This window comes from Alnus glutinosa, chromosome 11 (genome assembly GCF_958979055.1).
Source record: "Alnus glutinosa chromosome 11, dhAlnGlut1.1, whole genome shotgun sequence".
Taxonomy (NCBI): domain Eukaryota; kingdom Viridiplantae; phylum Streptophyta; class Magnoliopsida; order Fagales; family Betulaceae; genus Alnus; species Alnus glutinosa.
The window spans coordinates 21,942,214-21,958,135 of NC_084896.1; the positions used below are offsets into that span (position 1 = coordinate 21,942,214).

Genomic DNA, 15,922 nt, shown 5'->3' on the forward strand with positions numbered 1-15,922 from the left:
ACATGTAAACTACTATTACCTTCCTAGAAGCGGTTGTATTTTTTTAAGGATTAATTGCACGTATGCAATTGGACCAAGGAAATTAGATCTCCTATAATTTTCATATAAGAAAGTTGATTCAAAAACTTTATCCAATTTTTATTGATGTATTGTAAATTATAGAGAAATAATACAAGAGACCTAACCCTAATACCTGAAACCCTACTAGTCTCCAAACTCAAAACTCTAGCCTTTTAGGCTTATTATAGAGAAATAATACAAGAGACCTAACCGGCTAACCCTAATACTCGAAACCCTACTAGTCTCCAAATTAACCCAAACCCTAGTAACTTAGGCCTTTCATGCTCACAATCTTTTAATAAAATAAAGGGTGAAATACATTTTATTCCTTGTAAATTGGGATTGTGACAAATAGTACTGTGTTGGCGTTTAGAGAGGCCTGGTTTTGTGATTGTTCAAAGGGAAGAATTCTGGATTCATGTGTCCAATCCATTTCTGACTGTCTAATATAATGTTGTTGAATTCTCAAAGGAGCCACAGTCGTGGAGAATATTATCGATCGGTGTGTAAGAAGATGGTGAGCCACCAGCGACTACGGTGGTCAGGACCGTCAGGTGGTTTAGCAAGAAGGCTAGATAGAGTGGTATCAAAAGTGGTGAGGGCCGGGGGTACGTTTTCCAAAGACGTGTTTTGGTTCGGTTCCATGCACATTTGTAGGCTTGTAGCATAGAGAGACGAAGATAGGGAGATACTAAATTTAAGAGGAGAATCTGCTTTATAAGGGGGGGCAAAAAAATATATTAGGGGGTTAATTTGTTACTCAGTTGGAAATTTTTTTTCTCAAAAAATATTTTGGTGTGATGTAAGAGTATAAATTATCTTTCTTAAGTGCTTTTTTTTTCTTTTTTTTTTTTTTGTTTGTAGGTCTTTTTTAATTTTTTTACTTTAAAAAGAATATTAAATATTTTAAAGAGTAATTGTTTTATTTTTGTTCACCGTCAAGTCACGTGATGGATGTTCATTGTCAGTGTGTATTCTGTCTACACGTAATTGGCCCAACAAGATAAGAAAAGAATAACATAATAAAAAGGAGTTTTATCGCTGATGTGTAATGTTCATATGTAGATCGTGCACAGTGCACCCAAGCAAATTGTACCGCAAGATGTCTCTGGGAGCTGGTAGAAAAGCTATTAATTTGTTCTGTAATTTTGAGGGAAAGTTAACACTTTCTTTGAAATATGAAGAGGGGTACGTAAACCACCATAAAAGTGAACATAATACCATTATAAAGGTGTACAAATTATACCGCCACAAAGATGTGCGACCAACCGAAGCCAATTGAGGCCGATGTCCACTCTCCCATTTGACAGAGGTAGCTTCTTCTTCCAACAGCACACATACAATCTTTCATGCAAGATTTTCTACACAGCTCTTTAGTGTAAGGCTTCAACAATATGTAGTTAGAGAACGGCCAATCTGTATTTGTTAGCTCTACAAAAATATAAAAATAATCTCTAGGACTACTTAGCTCATCTTCTTCATAGCCTTGTATGAAGGTCGGCTTGCAGCTACCAACCTGTCATTTGGATCAAGTTGGGGTTCGGCATGGGCGTTCGTGGCGTGGTCCGACCCAGTCGGTGGCGGTAGCATCCGGCCTAGCCAATGGCGGTAGCGTCCGGCCTGCGCAGTGCCATGGTGGGGCTGCAGATTTGCCATCGGTTGGGGGAGTTGTTCTTTAGAATGATTGTGATTTGGGCGATGGGAAGGGTTTTCTTTTTTTCTGGAAGGAAAAAATTGTTATTTGTGAGAGAGATCCGGTACATCAAGCAGCATTTCATTTTTTTGTTTTTAGCTAACGTGTTGAGTGATTATTTGTGGGCAAAAAACCCATGTTTTTTGTCATGGCCGGACAGAAGTTGCACTCTTCTGCTTAAGAAATTTTTAGTTCAGTCGAAGACTTGTACAAGTCATCTATAGCCCCATTTTTCAGGCGTCCATTGCACAATCAAAAGAGCACAAGAACCATGCACCCATCACCCATGACCCATGTCAACACCACCAACAAAAGATCAGCAGCAAACTACATATAATCTCTCTAAAGTTATCCCACTTGAAATTACCTGGAAAACTAAACCTACCATATAATATTCTTCAAGAAAACATTCAAAGGCATTTATATAAGAAACTTTAACTTGAAATTACAAATAACGTTTTGTTTTGTTTTAACTACGTACCATTGTAAACAATCAATATTTGTTCCAATTTATCTAAGAAATAATAATAATTTCAGATATATTGAATGTTTTTAACTATATATTTCAGGTATGAGCCATTTTCTTCTCTAATTAAAATGCCTTTTGTGTTACACCAACCAAATACTGAGAATTTTTACTTGGTGTTGGTCATCATGAGAGGCATGATCGAGTATGATCATGATGAGTCGGTCAGGGATGCTTTCTTTTTCTTCTTGTCCGATTACTCTCCTTTGGCAACTTATAGTGGGATGGGGTGTGAGGAAGCACTTACTAGAGTGGGTGGGGGAGTTGAGCACTTTTAGTGGATGAGCTAGAGAGTGGAAAAAATGGTGGCCGGCGCGCTGCTCGTTAAATCATTCTTAACATCGATGGCGTGACTTAGAGTAAGTGCTACGTACAATAATTCGAATGACTGACTCCCCACAAATTAAGTGAGGAAGATGCTAGGTAGCTCTCTGTACCACCAAAGTCATCGAATGTGACCCTAAAGGAAGAGGCAAAGAAAAGAGAGAATGGAAGTTAAAGCAAAGAGGGCTCTCTCAGTAGCATTCCTAGTAAGTAATGCTGATAGCTCTGGCTCTGCCTGCAAGTCCTTGTGGAACAACCACTACTAGTTTACTGATCGAAGAAGAACAGCATGCAGCAACGTACAACTATTGCAACGGCTGCACAGACGAGTAGTGCCTTATAGCGGATGACTACGCGGATTTGGGGTTTATGATGGACTCGGGAATGAGCGGAATGCTCGCCGACGATCCAATATATCTCACTGAACTCGCCCTAATCGCATCCAAACCAGCTGTGCCGTACGTGTAGGCGCCCAGGCAGCCCGTATTGATCTAGCTGCCAAACTGGGACAAAGAATCCTATCAAAGTCCCCCCACATTGTTCTCCTTATGACCGTGCGATCTTATCCCTGAAAAATATTATACTAGAATTATATTAGAATTAAATTCTTAAAGTACCCTAAAAATACAATTTTAATTTACAATTCATAAAAGGTCATCTTAAAAAACCCAAATGGCTAGGGGTGGTTCGGAACCACCCTGGCCGGCCAGAGATGGTGACTGAGCCAATCCCATTTGGCCAAGGGACCTACTTGATTTTTTCATTTTTTTTTTAATTTATTTGGGTATTTTTGTCTCATTAAAAAAATAAATGTCATTTTTGTCTTTTTTTAGATTTGGGGTGACATTGACAATTTTTTTTGATAATTTGGAGAAGAAACATTGTCTAAGTTAAAAATTTATGAGAGACATTGTTAATTAGATAGTTTGGGGTGATATTTAAACTTTTCCTCTTTTTTTAACATGTAAACTACTATTACCTTCCTAGAAGTGGTTGTATTTTTTCAAGGATTTCACGTATGCAATTGGACCAAGGAAAGTAGATCTCCCATAATTTTCATATAAGAAAGTTGATTCGAAAACTTTATCTAATTTTTATGACGTATTGTAAATTATAGAGAAATAATACAAGAGACCCAACCCTAATACCCGAAACCCTACTAGTCTCCAAACTCAAAACTTAGGTCTTTCAGGCTTATTATAGAGAAATAATACAAGAGACCTAACCCTAATACCTGAAACCCTACTAGTCTCCAAATTAACCCAAACCCTAGTAACTTAGGCCTTTCAGGCTTACAATCTTTTAATAAAATAAAGGATTAAATACATTTTTAGTCCTTGTAATTTAGGATTGTGACAAATAGTACTGTGTTGGCGTTTAGAGAGGCCTGGTTTTGTGATTGTTCAAAGGGAAGAATCCTGGATTCACGTCTCCAATCCATTTATGACTGTCTAATGTTGTTGAATTCTCAAAGGAGCCACAGTCGAGGAGAATATTATCGATCGGTGTGTAAGGAGATGGTGAGCCACCAGCAACCGCGGTGGTCAGGATCGTCAGGTGGTTTAGCAAGAAGACTAGATAGAATGGTATCAAACGTGGTGAGGGTCGGGGGTACGTTGTCCAAAGACGTGTTTTGGTTCGGTTCCATGCACATTTGTAGGCTTGTAGCATAGAGAGACAGAGAGAGGGAGATACTAAATTTAAGAGGAGAATCTGCTTTACAAGCGGGGGCTAAAAAATATAATTAGGGGGTTTATTACTGATGCTCCGTTTGTTTCGGCGTAAAATGATTTCAGTATTTTATGGTGTTTGGTAAGGGCGAAAATAATGATTAACGAAAATCATTTTCAGTTTGATCGTAAAAGCTTCTTTAATTTTTGGAAAACAATTTAAGATTTTTAAAACCGTAAATCGTTTTACGAAATTAAACTCTTCGTCTTTGTACTCATGTTTGATATCTGATTGCCGGAATTCGACAATAGTCAATTGTTGGAATCCAGTTGGCGCTGGAATCCGGCCACCAGAATCCTATCGGCACCGAATCCGGTGGGACCAGTTCCGGCCATTTATCTCTGGCCGGAATCCGACCGACTCTGGCTGGATCCAGCCATTAATCAGGCTGGCCGGATTCGGCCAAAATGGCCGGGATCTGGCCAAATTTGACCGAGTCCGGGCATTTATCAGGCCGGATCTGGCCAAAATGCCAAGATCGGGCCAGATCTGGACGGATCCGGCCAAACCTACTCGCCGGAATTCGACAACGGCGACCGAACATTGCTGGATTCCGGCGGCAGTTGCCGGACTTTGATTTTCACCTTTCATAGTTTTTTCGTGCGAGCCAAACGCCGAAAAATATTTTCGAGAAAATCATTTTTTCTAAAAATAATTTCGTTGAAAATATTTTACAATGAAAATCATTTTACGTCGAAACAAACAAAGCATGAGTTGAAATTTTTTTTTCTCAAAAAATATTTTGGTGTGACGTAAGAGTATAAATTATCTTTGTTAAGTGCTCTTTTTTTCTTCTTTTTTTTTTTGTAAGTCTTTTTTAATTTTTTTACTTTAAAAAGAATATTAAATATTTTAAAGAGTAATTGTTTTATTTTTGTTCACTGTCAAGTCACGTGATGGATGTTCATTGTCAGTGTGTATTCTGTCCACATGTAACTGGCCCAACAAGATAAGAAAAGAATAACATAATAAAAAGGAGTTTTATTGCTGACGTGTAATATTCATATGTAGACCATGCACAGTGCACCCAAGCAAATTGCACCGTAGGATCGATGTCTCTGGGAGCTGGTAGAAAAGCGATCAATTTGTCCTGTAATTTTGAGAGAAAGTTAACACTTTGATTGAAACATGAAGAGGGGTACGTAAACCACCGTATTATGTACGTGTACAAATCACACCACCACAAAGATGTGCACCCAACTTGAGCCAAACAGAACTCAGGCAAAGAAATGCATGCAGTCTTGTGCTGTAATGGTTGGAAAGAAATGCATTCTTGTGCTGTGGCTATCTTTCTGCGTATTGCAGTGCTATCATCCTCGTGCAAGTAGACAGATTGGCACCTTAATTGCTCGATCTTTCTACGATTTTTGTAACCATTTCGATTTTATTTCTGTTTTTCTTTCTAAATAACCCAAAAATAAAGTTTTGAATTAGAAGTACGAAAAATGAAGAATTTTAATCAATTTGAAATCAACTATGATAACCATCTATATGAAATAAATGTATACGAGCTAATTGAAATCAACCATGCTAATTGAAATCGTCCACTTCCAGTCTTGCATTAGATTTTCTCTTTCTCCAATTCTTCAAAAATGACAGATGCTTTTCCGAAGTAATTTTACTTTTGACATGGATAATTAAGTTAATAAGGTTTTAAAAACCTTGTTAATGGGGTGTTAGCTATTAAATTAAAATACAATCATGATCATCTCGAATTTAACAATAATTTTAAATGACATATAATATTTAGAACAATATATATAGTGAAACTTAATTATTTTTTTTCTCATTCTTTCATGTTGAAATTAATCATTAAATTTGTAGAAGTGGGGGGTTTAAAATGGAATGGTTTTAGTGAGAGAATGTCCACCTTCTCTCTAAAACCTCTGAACCCTTCTGTGAGCAACTCCATAAAGCTTCCCTCCCCAACACCCTTACCCGTTCCCTACCATCTCCATCCACCCTTGCCACAAAACCCACCATATTCCTCACCTTCCGCCATATTTCTCTCCACTCTTCCTACAATTTTTCAGTATTTTCGGCCATCGGAGTTAAGGCCCAATCTCCAACTACCCACCTATCTTTACAGTAATTTCCTTGTCTTTTCGTGGTTCGAGTCTTCACAGCAGCAGCACTAGACCTCTACCTTCCATCGCGTCCTCTGTAAAATTTGGGTAAGAGTGTCGTTTCAATTTTTTAGTTTTAGATCTATGATCTTCCACCAACCTTTACACGACACGCACCTCACCACCGGGTTTTTCGGCATCTCCAACATCCACCAACAATCACCGTTCACTCCACCGCCTTCTGCAAGGCCGCGCGTGGCATACATACTCCAGAGAGTTCTCTACTCTCATTGGCGCGTGAATGCCATGGTTGGTCTCCCCGCTTTCCACCACGGCAACCACTAGTGTTTCATGGGTTCGCCATCGTTTTTGACTGCTGAGAGGTCTTCCCTTGGCGGCACGTGTGACCCACGCGCTGTTAGGGAAGGTTCTCACCCTGTCCTCTGCTATTGGACCTTTGTTGTGTTTGTTTTTGTATTTTTGGGCTTATTTGTTGTTTCTCTCTTTCCTTGTTCACCCATGTAATAGTGTTTGGGTCCTTGTGACTCAATACACTTTTCAAATCACCTTCACCCGTGACCTCGGCTTTGTGGCATCCGTGCCTCGAGCTAAAAGGCACGCATCTTCCGAAGTATTGCCCCTGCGTACTTTCATTCTTAAGTTTGTTCTTGGGTTGCCCAGCCCTTTCGTTTTTCTTTTCTTTGTTGTAATCTTTTTCTTATGTAAAAATAAAAAATAAAAAAAAAATAAAAAAAAAATAAAAAAAAATAAAAAAAAATAAAAAAAAATTGTAGAAGTGACAACTATCTTAGTGTAAAAAATATATTTCTTTTCCTTTTTTCTCTCCAATAAAAAGCTACACGAAAGAGCCTTTTTCTTGTAGTCGCGCTAGCTAGTGACATAATTTGTTTACCAGATAAAGCTCAATACAATATCATTCACGAGGCCATCCTTCGTCTTATTTACTTTCACTACTCAAAGAGCATTTCCAGCAGTTGGAGTTAAAATAGCTACTCAAAAAGTATTAATCTCTACTTTAACCACTGGCTATCTTAAAAACACTCCAACAGTAATCTATATTCCACTCTTCATTTTTTTTTAAATAATGTTTTTTAATATTTTTTTATTGTTTATTTTTTTTCACTTCTCCCTCTCACTCTCCAATCTCCCTCAACCCCAACCCGTCTCATTTGTTTGAGTATTCGGACTTAGCAAAATGGAAGGAATCCCAACAGAGCCGAAGCTGAGTGATCGGCATAGTCGACGAAGTTAAGGATCGGCGAGTGTTGAGATAATCGGCGACGAGGAACCAAAACCTGGGTGAGTCAAGGATCTGGAGGGCCCTGGCAATGACGATGCAGAGATCAGATCCGACGGTGACGGCGTAGTCGACGGAGGCGTGAATTTTGGTGTGGGGGAGGAAGGCAACGGCGTGCTGGAGGTCGAGCATCTCGCCGCGAAGCTTGTCGTGCTTGGTGTCGACAAGGACGAGCTCATCGGCGAGGTCTTGGGTGAGAACGGCGATGTTGCTAGGGACAGAGGAAAGAAGGGCAGCGGTGGTGATCGAGAGGGGCGGAGGAAAGAAGGGCATCAGGACAAGGAGGGAAGAAGAGGGAGAGTGAGAAAATATTAATAAAAAATGTTTGTAGTGTTGAACAGTAAATAGCCATTGTCGGAGGAAAGAAGGGCATTAGGACAAGGAGGAACGAAGAGGGAGAGTGAGAAAATATTAATAAAAAATGTTTGTAGTGTTGAACAGTAAATAGCCATTGTTGGCTATTTACTGTTCACAGTTAAGGAAAAATGGTTAAAGTAACTAATCTACTGGAGAAGAAAAAAGGCCAAAAATAGTTAAATTTAACTTTTTGGCTAAAGTAGAGCATATGCCGGAGATGCTCTCAATAAGTAAGCTTAGCAAATAGGAAAAAAAAGAATGAAAAAAAAAAAAAAGGTTATTTGTGAGAAAGATCTGGTACATCAAGCAGCATTTTATTTTTTAATTTTTAGCTGCCGTATTGAGTGATTATTGGTGGGCAAATGGCCGGACTGAAGTTGCAGTCAAACCGGTGTGTTTTCGAACATCTTCTGACAGAAATGGAAGCTCTTATCAATTAATATATTTTTGAAATATTAGAATTATTAGATGATAATGCATATATTTTATACAATGGGTCTCCAATTGGCGAACGTGTCTAAATTTAAACAAATCATTATTTCAGTCTTTTTCCTTCTGTTTTCTTTTATACGTGTATTCTTCGTCGTCCCCCAAATCCCAATCCAATTGGATTTCAAATTTTGACTTCGCATTTTTTTTTAAAATAAAATTAAATTAAAAGTCTAAAAGCGGACGAGAAAATGAAAAAGGAAACATGGAAGACAAATTGAGCGTCAGGCGTCAGAGCTGATGGCCGGTGGGCGTGTGGACAAAACGCGTCTTTACATTCGTTCCCGTTTTGCCTCGGTCAAATCTTTCGCACCAAACCATATTCCTACCCAACTTTGAACGTTTCTCTCTCTCTCTCTCTCTCTCGATATATATTATATTCAGCTTCTCTCATCGTCTCTGTATCTTGGAGCTCTCTCAGCTTTTTCACGTTGTCCAATCCAATGGCGGCATCTACTATTGGTCTTGCGACCTCTCTTCTTACATCTGCGAGTGCAAAGCGAACCAAGGCCACTGCCACGGCGTTTTCGTCGGCTGCCTTTCCTTCCGATCAAGCTTCGGTATTCTACAAGCGCTTTGAGATCAGAAGCCAGAAGATCGACTCGAGGGCGTTGACTGCCTCGCCTCTTGAGCTGCTCAAGTCGTCTCCTGTTAACAGTGAGCCCCATTTTTCATCTAAAAACTTTTGTTTTGTTACTAAAGTTGGGTTTTTGTTCCAATTCACACACACCCATGTATGTAAATACCCATTTTTTGTTGTTTTAGTATGTCTAATTGTTCATTGGTTTAAGTGAAATTCTTGATAGAAAGGTTTTCTAGATTGGATAGAGGAAATGGTATATTGGGATTTTCGGGTCAGCATTCGAGGTTGAGAATTTTGACGACTGCTAATACGAAACACATTTGCAGTCAACTCTTATTTGACAATTTTTAGTTTTATATTAATTCGCTTATTCAAAAAGTTAAGCCTATAGGACGGATGAATTTAATCATTTAATCCCTTAAATAAGTGAGGTTCACGTAAAATATTTAATTAAAATGAGAGGTGAATTATGCCGATAGTGTTTAACTTCATGATATAGGTAAATCACTTCTTATCTCAAAAGGTTAAGTTTATAGAAATGGATGAATTTAATCCTTTAATTTATATTGTAACATTTTACAACTTACAATGTTTCCCTGTGTTCGATTCTGGGGATGGTGCCTTCAGAATTTTGACAACATGTGGATCCAAAGTTGGGTCTGGTGCCCCAATATGGGTTAAGGATGTTGAACATGAGAGTTTCTTAACTCTAAACTTTGCCAGTTCCTAGCGGTGAGTTTGTGGAATAAAGAACCATATAGCTGTCTCAACGATGGAGTGAGATTATGCCGACAGAAAGGTAAATAGTATCTCAGCAATGCGTTGGAAATTTGTAAAGTGAAGATGTTTGCTGATGGGTCGCATGAAATCTCATATTAGAGAGGTGAAGTTTTCTGAGGTCCTAGCTCCTAGTTGGTCTCAGAGATTTGTGGGCAGGTGTGTTGTGTTGGCAGGGTTCTGATAATTTTCATACCAACGTGGATAATTCCCTAATTACAGATAAGTGTAAGCCGCCATAAGGTACACAGAAAGTATACAAGAGAAAATACCTAGTTAGATATAAAGAGAAATGAGCTCGCATGACATTGCAATGTTTTGATTAACTTTAGCAGATAGCATCTTTGTTTGTTTGAATTGTTGTCAAATGACACGATTGGAGAGTGCAAATCGGTGTGTACCTACACTGATTGCATTGACATTTGAATTATAGTGAGAGTGATTTTTGATCATGTTATCTTGAGTTCTGAGTTATTTTGTCTTCTTGTCCATTTTGTGTTATGGGTAGTGATTATGACATTTTGTATCTCCTCTGCTTCCAAATGTGTTGATAATTGTTTCTCAGAAAGGAATTGAAGAGGAATGGTGCCTTTTAGTTCTAGTGCCACATAAGAAACCCTTAGCTTTTGTAATTTAATCAGGGAGATAATTTGCTGACCTATTCTTACCTTTTCTTTAGGATATACAAAGGAAGGGAGCTGCATTGTGGTCATAGGCCTTGATGTTCACTCTACCCCAGTTGAGATACGTGAAAAACTAGCCATCCCAGAAGCACAGTGTCCTCAAGCCATTACTGAGCTCTGTGCTATGAACCATATAGAGGAAGCTGCTGTTCTTAGTACTTGTAACCGAATGGAAATATATGTTGTGGCTCTGTCTCAGCATCGTGGGGTTAAAGAAGTGACAGAATGGATGTCAAAGGTATTTATTAGCATCATTTTAGTAAATAATTTTCTTTATTTACCTCTTTCCTAGGATTTCTTTGGTGAACATGTGAAAAGTATTAAACTATCCTTTAACATCTATCCTTCATGACATCTATATGAAGATTTCTCTGAATTTCTACTGTACATAGCTGGCAATTGACCATATTAGCTTTCTTTTCGACATAACAAATATTATCTTTTGTTCATTGCAGATAAGTGGGGTTTCTGTTTCCGAGCTTTGTAAGCACCGGTTTGTGTTGTATAACAAGGAGGCCACCCAGCACCTGTTTGAAGTAGCCGCTGGGCTTAACTCTCTTGTTCTAGGGGAGGGTCAAATCCTTGCTCAGGTTAAACAAGTTGTTAAAGTTGGACAAGGAATAGCTGGCTTTGATAGGAAAGTCAGCGGGCTATTCAAGCATGCAATTACTGTTGGGAAGCGGGTTAGGAGTGAGACGAACATTGCATCAGGGTCAGTTTCTGTCAGTTCTGCTGCTGTGGAACTTGCCTTAACGAAGCTTCCAGATTCTTCTTTTGCTAATGCCAGAGTGCTGGTGATTGGAGCTGGGAAGATGGGGAAACTCGTGATCAAACACTTGGTCGCAAAAGGGTGCAGAAATATGGTTGTTGTGAACAGAACTAAAGAAAGAGTTGCCGCCATACATGAAGAGCTCAAGGATGTTGAAATAATTTACAAACCCTTCTCAGAAATGCGAGCGTGTGCTGCTGAAGCTGATGTAGTTTTCACCAGCACTGCATCAGAAACCCCATTATTCACGAAAGAGCATGTGGAGATGCTCCCCACCGTGCGATCAGAAATTGGAAGGCGGATTTTCATCGATATCTCAGTTCCTAGGAATGTGGAACCATCTGTCTCAGATCTTGAGACTGCAGTCATATACAATGTGGATGACCTTAAGGAAGTTGTGGCAGCTAACAAGGAGGATAGACTCCGAAAAGCTATGGAGGCTGGGACAATTATACAAGAGGAATTGAAGAAATTCGAAGCTTGGAAAGATTCCCTTGAGACTGTTCCCACCATCAAGAGGTTAAAAAGCCGTTGTGAAAGGATCAGGGATGCTGAGCTGAACAAGTGTTTATCAAAGATAGGTGATGACATCTCCGGGAAGTCAAAAGAAGCTATTTACGATCTTAGCACAGCTATAGTAAAAAAGATTCTTCATGGTCCAATGGAGAACCTGAGATGTGATGACACCCGTACTCTGGATGAGATACTTGAGAACATGCATGCTCTTAATCGAATGTTTGACCTCGAGACAGATACGGCCGTTTTAGAACAGAAAGTTCAAGCTAAGATGGAGCAGAAGCGTAAGTAATTGCTTCGAAATAGTTTCTCTTACTCTAGTTAAACTAATTAGTTAAATCGGTCGGATTAGAATTGATTTATATAATTTTATACACATGTTTCGATACGATCCAAACCCGACACACATCTTCCGTAAATGAGAGGGACCTTATTCTCCACATTGGTGCTGTACATTAAGAATCATTCTGTTTATTGATTCTTTACCACACTCGGGGAATTGTAGGTCTGTATTACTTGGGAATAGATATCCGGCAAAGTAGGAAGCAAACATGAGATGCTGAGATGAGCTTGGTCTGGCTATTAGGTATTTGTCCTGATAGCTGACTACAATGATTTATTTGTAATTAACTCACTGATTCTTTCGAGTTTTGAGAAATGTCAACCATTCATATTTTTCAATTTTTCCTTTTAAATTCTTATGCATTCCCTTTTCTCCCCCCAATAAAAGATTGAGTTGACAAGTGCTTACATTATTACATACAGTGGTCAAAGATGGTGGGAAGAACTTTTGCCTTGATTTTCAGATTTTCAACTTGATTATACTTTTACTTGGTTGATGTGACACGATCTGAGCCTATTTAGAGAAAATGAGAGCCTCCCCAATTAGAGGGGAGCCCGTCCCAAGAGAACGTAATACTCATGAAGTAAATAAATTACATATTTTCCATTTCATTAAAAATTTGAACACAATTGGATTCTATCTTCCTTGTAAAAGGCTGCTCAAACTTCCAACCAACGCCATTAAACAATAGTCCCCTCACTTTGTCGATCAAACGGTAAGAAAAAGAGGTTTCTCTTAACTTGTTGCATCATTAAGAGAAGAATTGAAACCAATTTCAAAGCAGAAAGAGCAGGAGAAAATTGGTAACTACACAATGCCAGTTGATCGGTTGCCTTTCAGTTTGTGTAAAACACAGCTAGAAAGTAAACCTTGAGCAGTTCAAAAGCAACAGTGAAAGTGCCCAAAACTGAGGAACACGTGAGAGTTGAAGGGATTAATGGTTTTCTGAGAATTAAACTAGTTCTCACAACTCAATAGATAATAGATGTTTTAGGCCTCTTAGGCAACAAGGCGTGATGCAAGAATAGATATTTTACAACTTCGAATTCTGAAAGTTGTATAAAAATATTTCAAATACAGAGCAAATTTGGAAAAAACCCTCCTTCACACAAAGAAGCACAAGAAACATAACTGCAACAAAGAAAGCCAATAAATGTATATGTTTAGACTATATACTACTAATACAATCTTTTACCAGAGGGAAAGCATAGAGCATGCGGGCTCAGCTCTCACCCTCCTCCCACCCGTGACGCTTCCAAACTGATCGCTATAGTTTTCTTGCTTTCTTGTTGTCTTGAATTGTTATAGAACGGCTTTATATCAGGTATAGTTGGTAAAATGAAGTGGGATGAAGCCTTAGTGGATATAGAAAGTGTGCCAGGGATGTGACTCGAGCGTAGTAGGTCTGGACGCCTAGCATTAAACAGCCTTCTCTGGTAGCGGCACTATACAAAGGTATAGTATCTCTCTAGCTTCCAGTCTATATAAAAATGTAAATACAAGTTACAAAATAACAACACAATACACACCAATTACATGAAGATCTTTAAAGACTTCAAATATATTCAAACTTATCTTCTGTTACAGAAAATACAACTGGGAATTCTACTATCCCTAAAGCTACTAATTTTCTATAGCATGAACATGTCATATGTTGCACAAACCCCCTTCAGATCCTTTTGAGGCAAGCTGAATTACCTTATGGTTGTGGGTAGCCCTGATTGACATTAACATCGGAAACATCCACAGGTAATTTTGACCATGTAACAGAGTCCTTTAACCCAGTCATCCTCCAACGCAAGACCATAGATATGATTACCAGCAAACAAACAGCAGCAACCAAAAGACCCATATTTACCCTGGGGCCTGGGCCAACTCTTCATAATGAACTCTACAGGCACCTTACCAGCAAGACTACCCATCCGATTATCCAATTTCATAATCTCAACTGCATTCAAAATACCTCAATTGCATACCGATAGCTCTTACTCAAAGTAAACTATCACTCAAAGCCCCTGAACCATCTCCATCAGGCATCAACCACAAAGTCCGCATAGAACGGAGAAGCCAATACATAATTCATAACAGATGACTAATCCAAATATTTAATCACATAAGCTAGCAAAGAAACTTAAAGAACTGATAGTCCTAGACCCAATTTAAAGACTATTAAATTCCAATGAAGTGTGCATGGTTGTTAAAGTATTTTGTCCCACAGTTGGAGCACTTAAAAGCAATAGATCAATGTCATTGGTGCAAACTATGGCCTTGAGCTTACATATTTAACAAGAACCATGCCCTTTTCCAGAAGGAGAAGAAATTGGCTCTTTCTAGGTCAAGACAATTAGCCGATGCATGCATGGTGCAAATAAAAGCAGCCTCTTCACCTCGAAATATTAACTAATAAAAGAAGAACTAAAGAGAGCTAGGAGTTGGCTAAACAGTGAATAAATGTTTCAGTCTTGTCTTGTGTATAAGCACAGAGCGTATTAATTTTGACATATAATGCTAGTGTGAGAAGATTGAAAGGGAAAGGGTGGGACTAGATTAGAATAAACATATTAAAAGTAGATCTTACACAATCTGACAAAAAATTAAAATCTTTATGGAAACATGCTTTCCAACTAGGAGGACAAAGATTAAGGTAAGGTTGAGCATTGAAACAATGCTTCCACAAACACTGTTTTATGTGTAACGGCAAATACACTTGACTGCATTACCATACAATCCAAACTGAGTTAATATCCAATCTTCATCACAAAACGCAAATTTAGATGTTAGTTAAGAAAAATGGGATACATTTAGAATTGAAACAAACCCCTATGAGGTAATTTTGAAAAGAAAAGAAAAAGACAGGTCACAGGGCAGTAAATTCACCCAACCAAAGCCCTTCCACAACTAACACTAGTGAAAGTACTCAGCAAAAAATCAGAATAAACTGTATGGAACCCTATAAACGAACAAAAACCAAAATCAAAACCACCCAATTAAATTTTTTCCAAAAGGGTCTACAAAACACACAAAATCATTTCAAAAATTCAATCTTTCCACTGCCGATGAAGACGTCGACGGAGACACGGTGTCCGTCACAGTTTTGCACACAATAACCGCACCAAACCAAAAACCAAACCGAAAAGAACGAAGAAGACGCCATAGAAGCAAAAATTTTGCGAGATCACAGAGGTAGAAAAAAAAATTTGGACCATTTCTCGATTTATGCGTGTCATCCTTGCGCAGGGGCCATGCTAATCTTCTCTGTATCGTTCCAATTTTATCGGATGTCCCGAAGGACGAACTCCTATGTTCTGCTTTGCATTATAAACTCATCTTTGTTGTTGCAGCCGAGCGATGTGGGACAAGTTGGCTCCAAACAAAAAGGGATCTCGTAGGTCGTGAATTGGGCCGGTGTACGTCTTAATTTAGGCCTGGCCCGAGGATGCTATCTATCATATTGTAGCCGAGATTTGGGCCTCTTTAGGGTCATAACTAAAACGGATGTAGATATATATATATATATTGCTATGATTTAATATTTATAATAAGCTCAGTCAACTCTTTCGATATATATATATGCTATGGGCCCTTACCGGAGAGCACAGAGAGGAGGAGACCGGAGACGGTCTGCGGTCATATCGGCTGAGGAATTCCCAGTGGAGATGCGTCTTCATCCCAAGCCTCCTTGTGACG

General features: G+C 38.8%; 1 protein-coding gene and 1 non-coding gene across 2 annotated transcripts; one reads left to right on the top strand and one right to left on the bottom strand.

The window, feature by feature from the left end:
- Nucleotides 1-8,929: 8,929 nt before the first annotated feature.
- On the top strand, nt 8,930-12,573 carry LOC133881587 (glutamyl-tRNA reductase 2, chloroplastic-like). The gene is made up of 3 exons (XM_062320540.1): nt 8,930-9,221; nt 10,604-10,845; nt 11,063-12,573. Exons 1-3 carry the CDS (start codon nt 9,008-9,010, stop codon nt 12,182-12,184), a joined length of 1,578 nt encoding a protein of 525 aa, XP_062176524.1. The 5' UTR covers nt 8,930-9,007; the 3' UTR covers nt 12,185-12,573.
- A 2,853-nt stretch (nt 12,574-15,426) lies between these two features.
- Nucleotides 15,427-15,527, bottom strand: LOC133882958 (U6 spliceosomal RNA). The gene has a single exon (XR_009902774.1). It is a non-coding gene; the product is annotated as a U6 spliceosomal RNA (small nuclear RNA).
- Between the last annotated feature and the right edge of the window lie 395 nt (nt 15,528-15,922).

What these genes read in the sequence shown, in the direction of transcription:
- LOC133881587 (XM_062320540.1), top strand. Translation starts at nt 9,008, where the DNA reads ATGGCGGCATCTACTATTGGTCTTGCGACCTCTCTTCTTACATCTGCG. An exon ending in CAAGTCGTCTCCTGTTAACA is followed by an intron (nt 9,222 to 10,603) that starts GTGAGCCCCATT and finishes CCTTTTCTTTAG; the next exon opens with GATATACAAAGGAAGGGAGC. An exon ending in TGACAGAATGGATGTCAAAG is followed by an intron (nt 10,846 to 11,062) that starts GTATTTATTAGC and finishes TGTTCATTGCAG; the next exon opens with ATAAGTGGGGTTTCTGTTTC.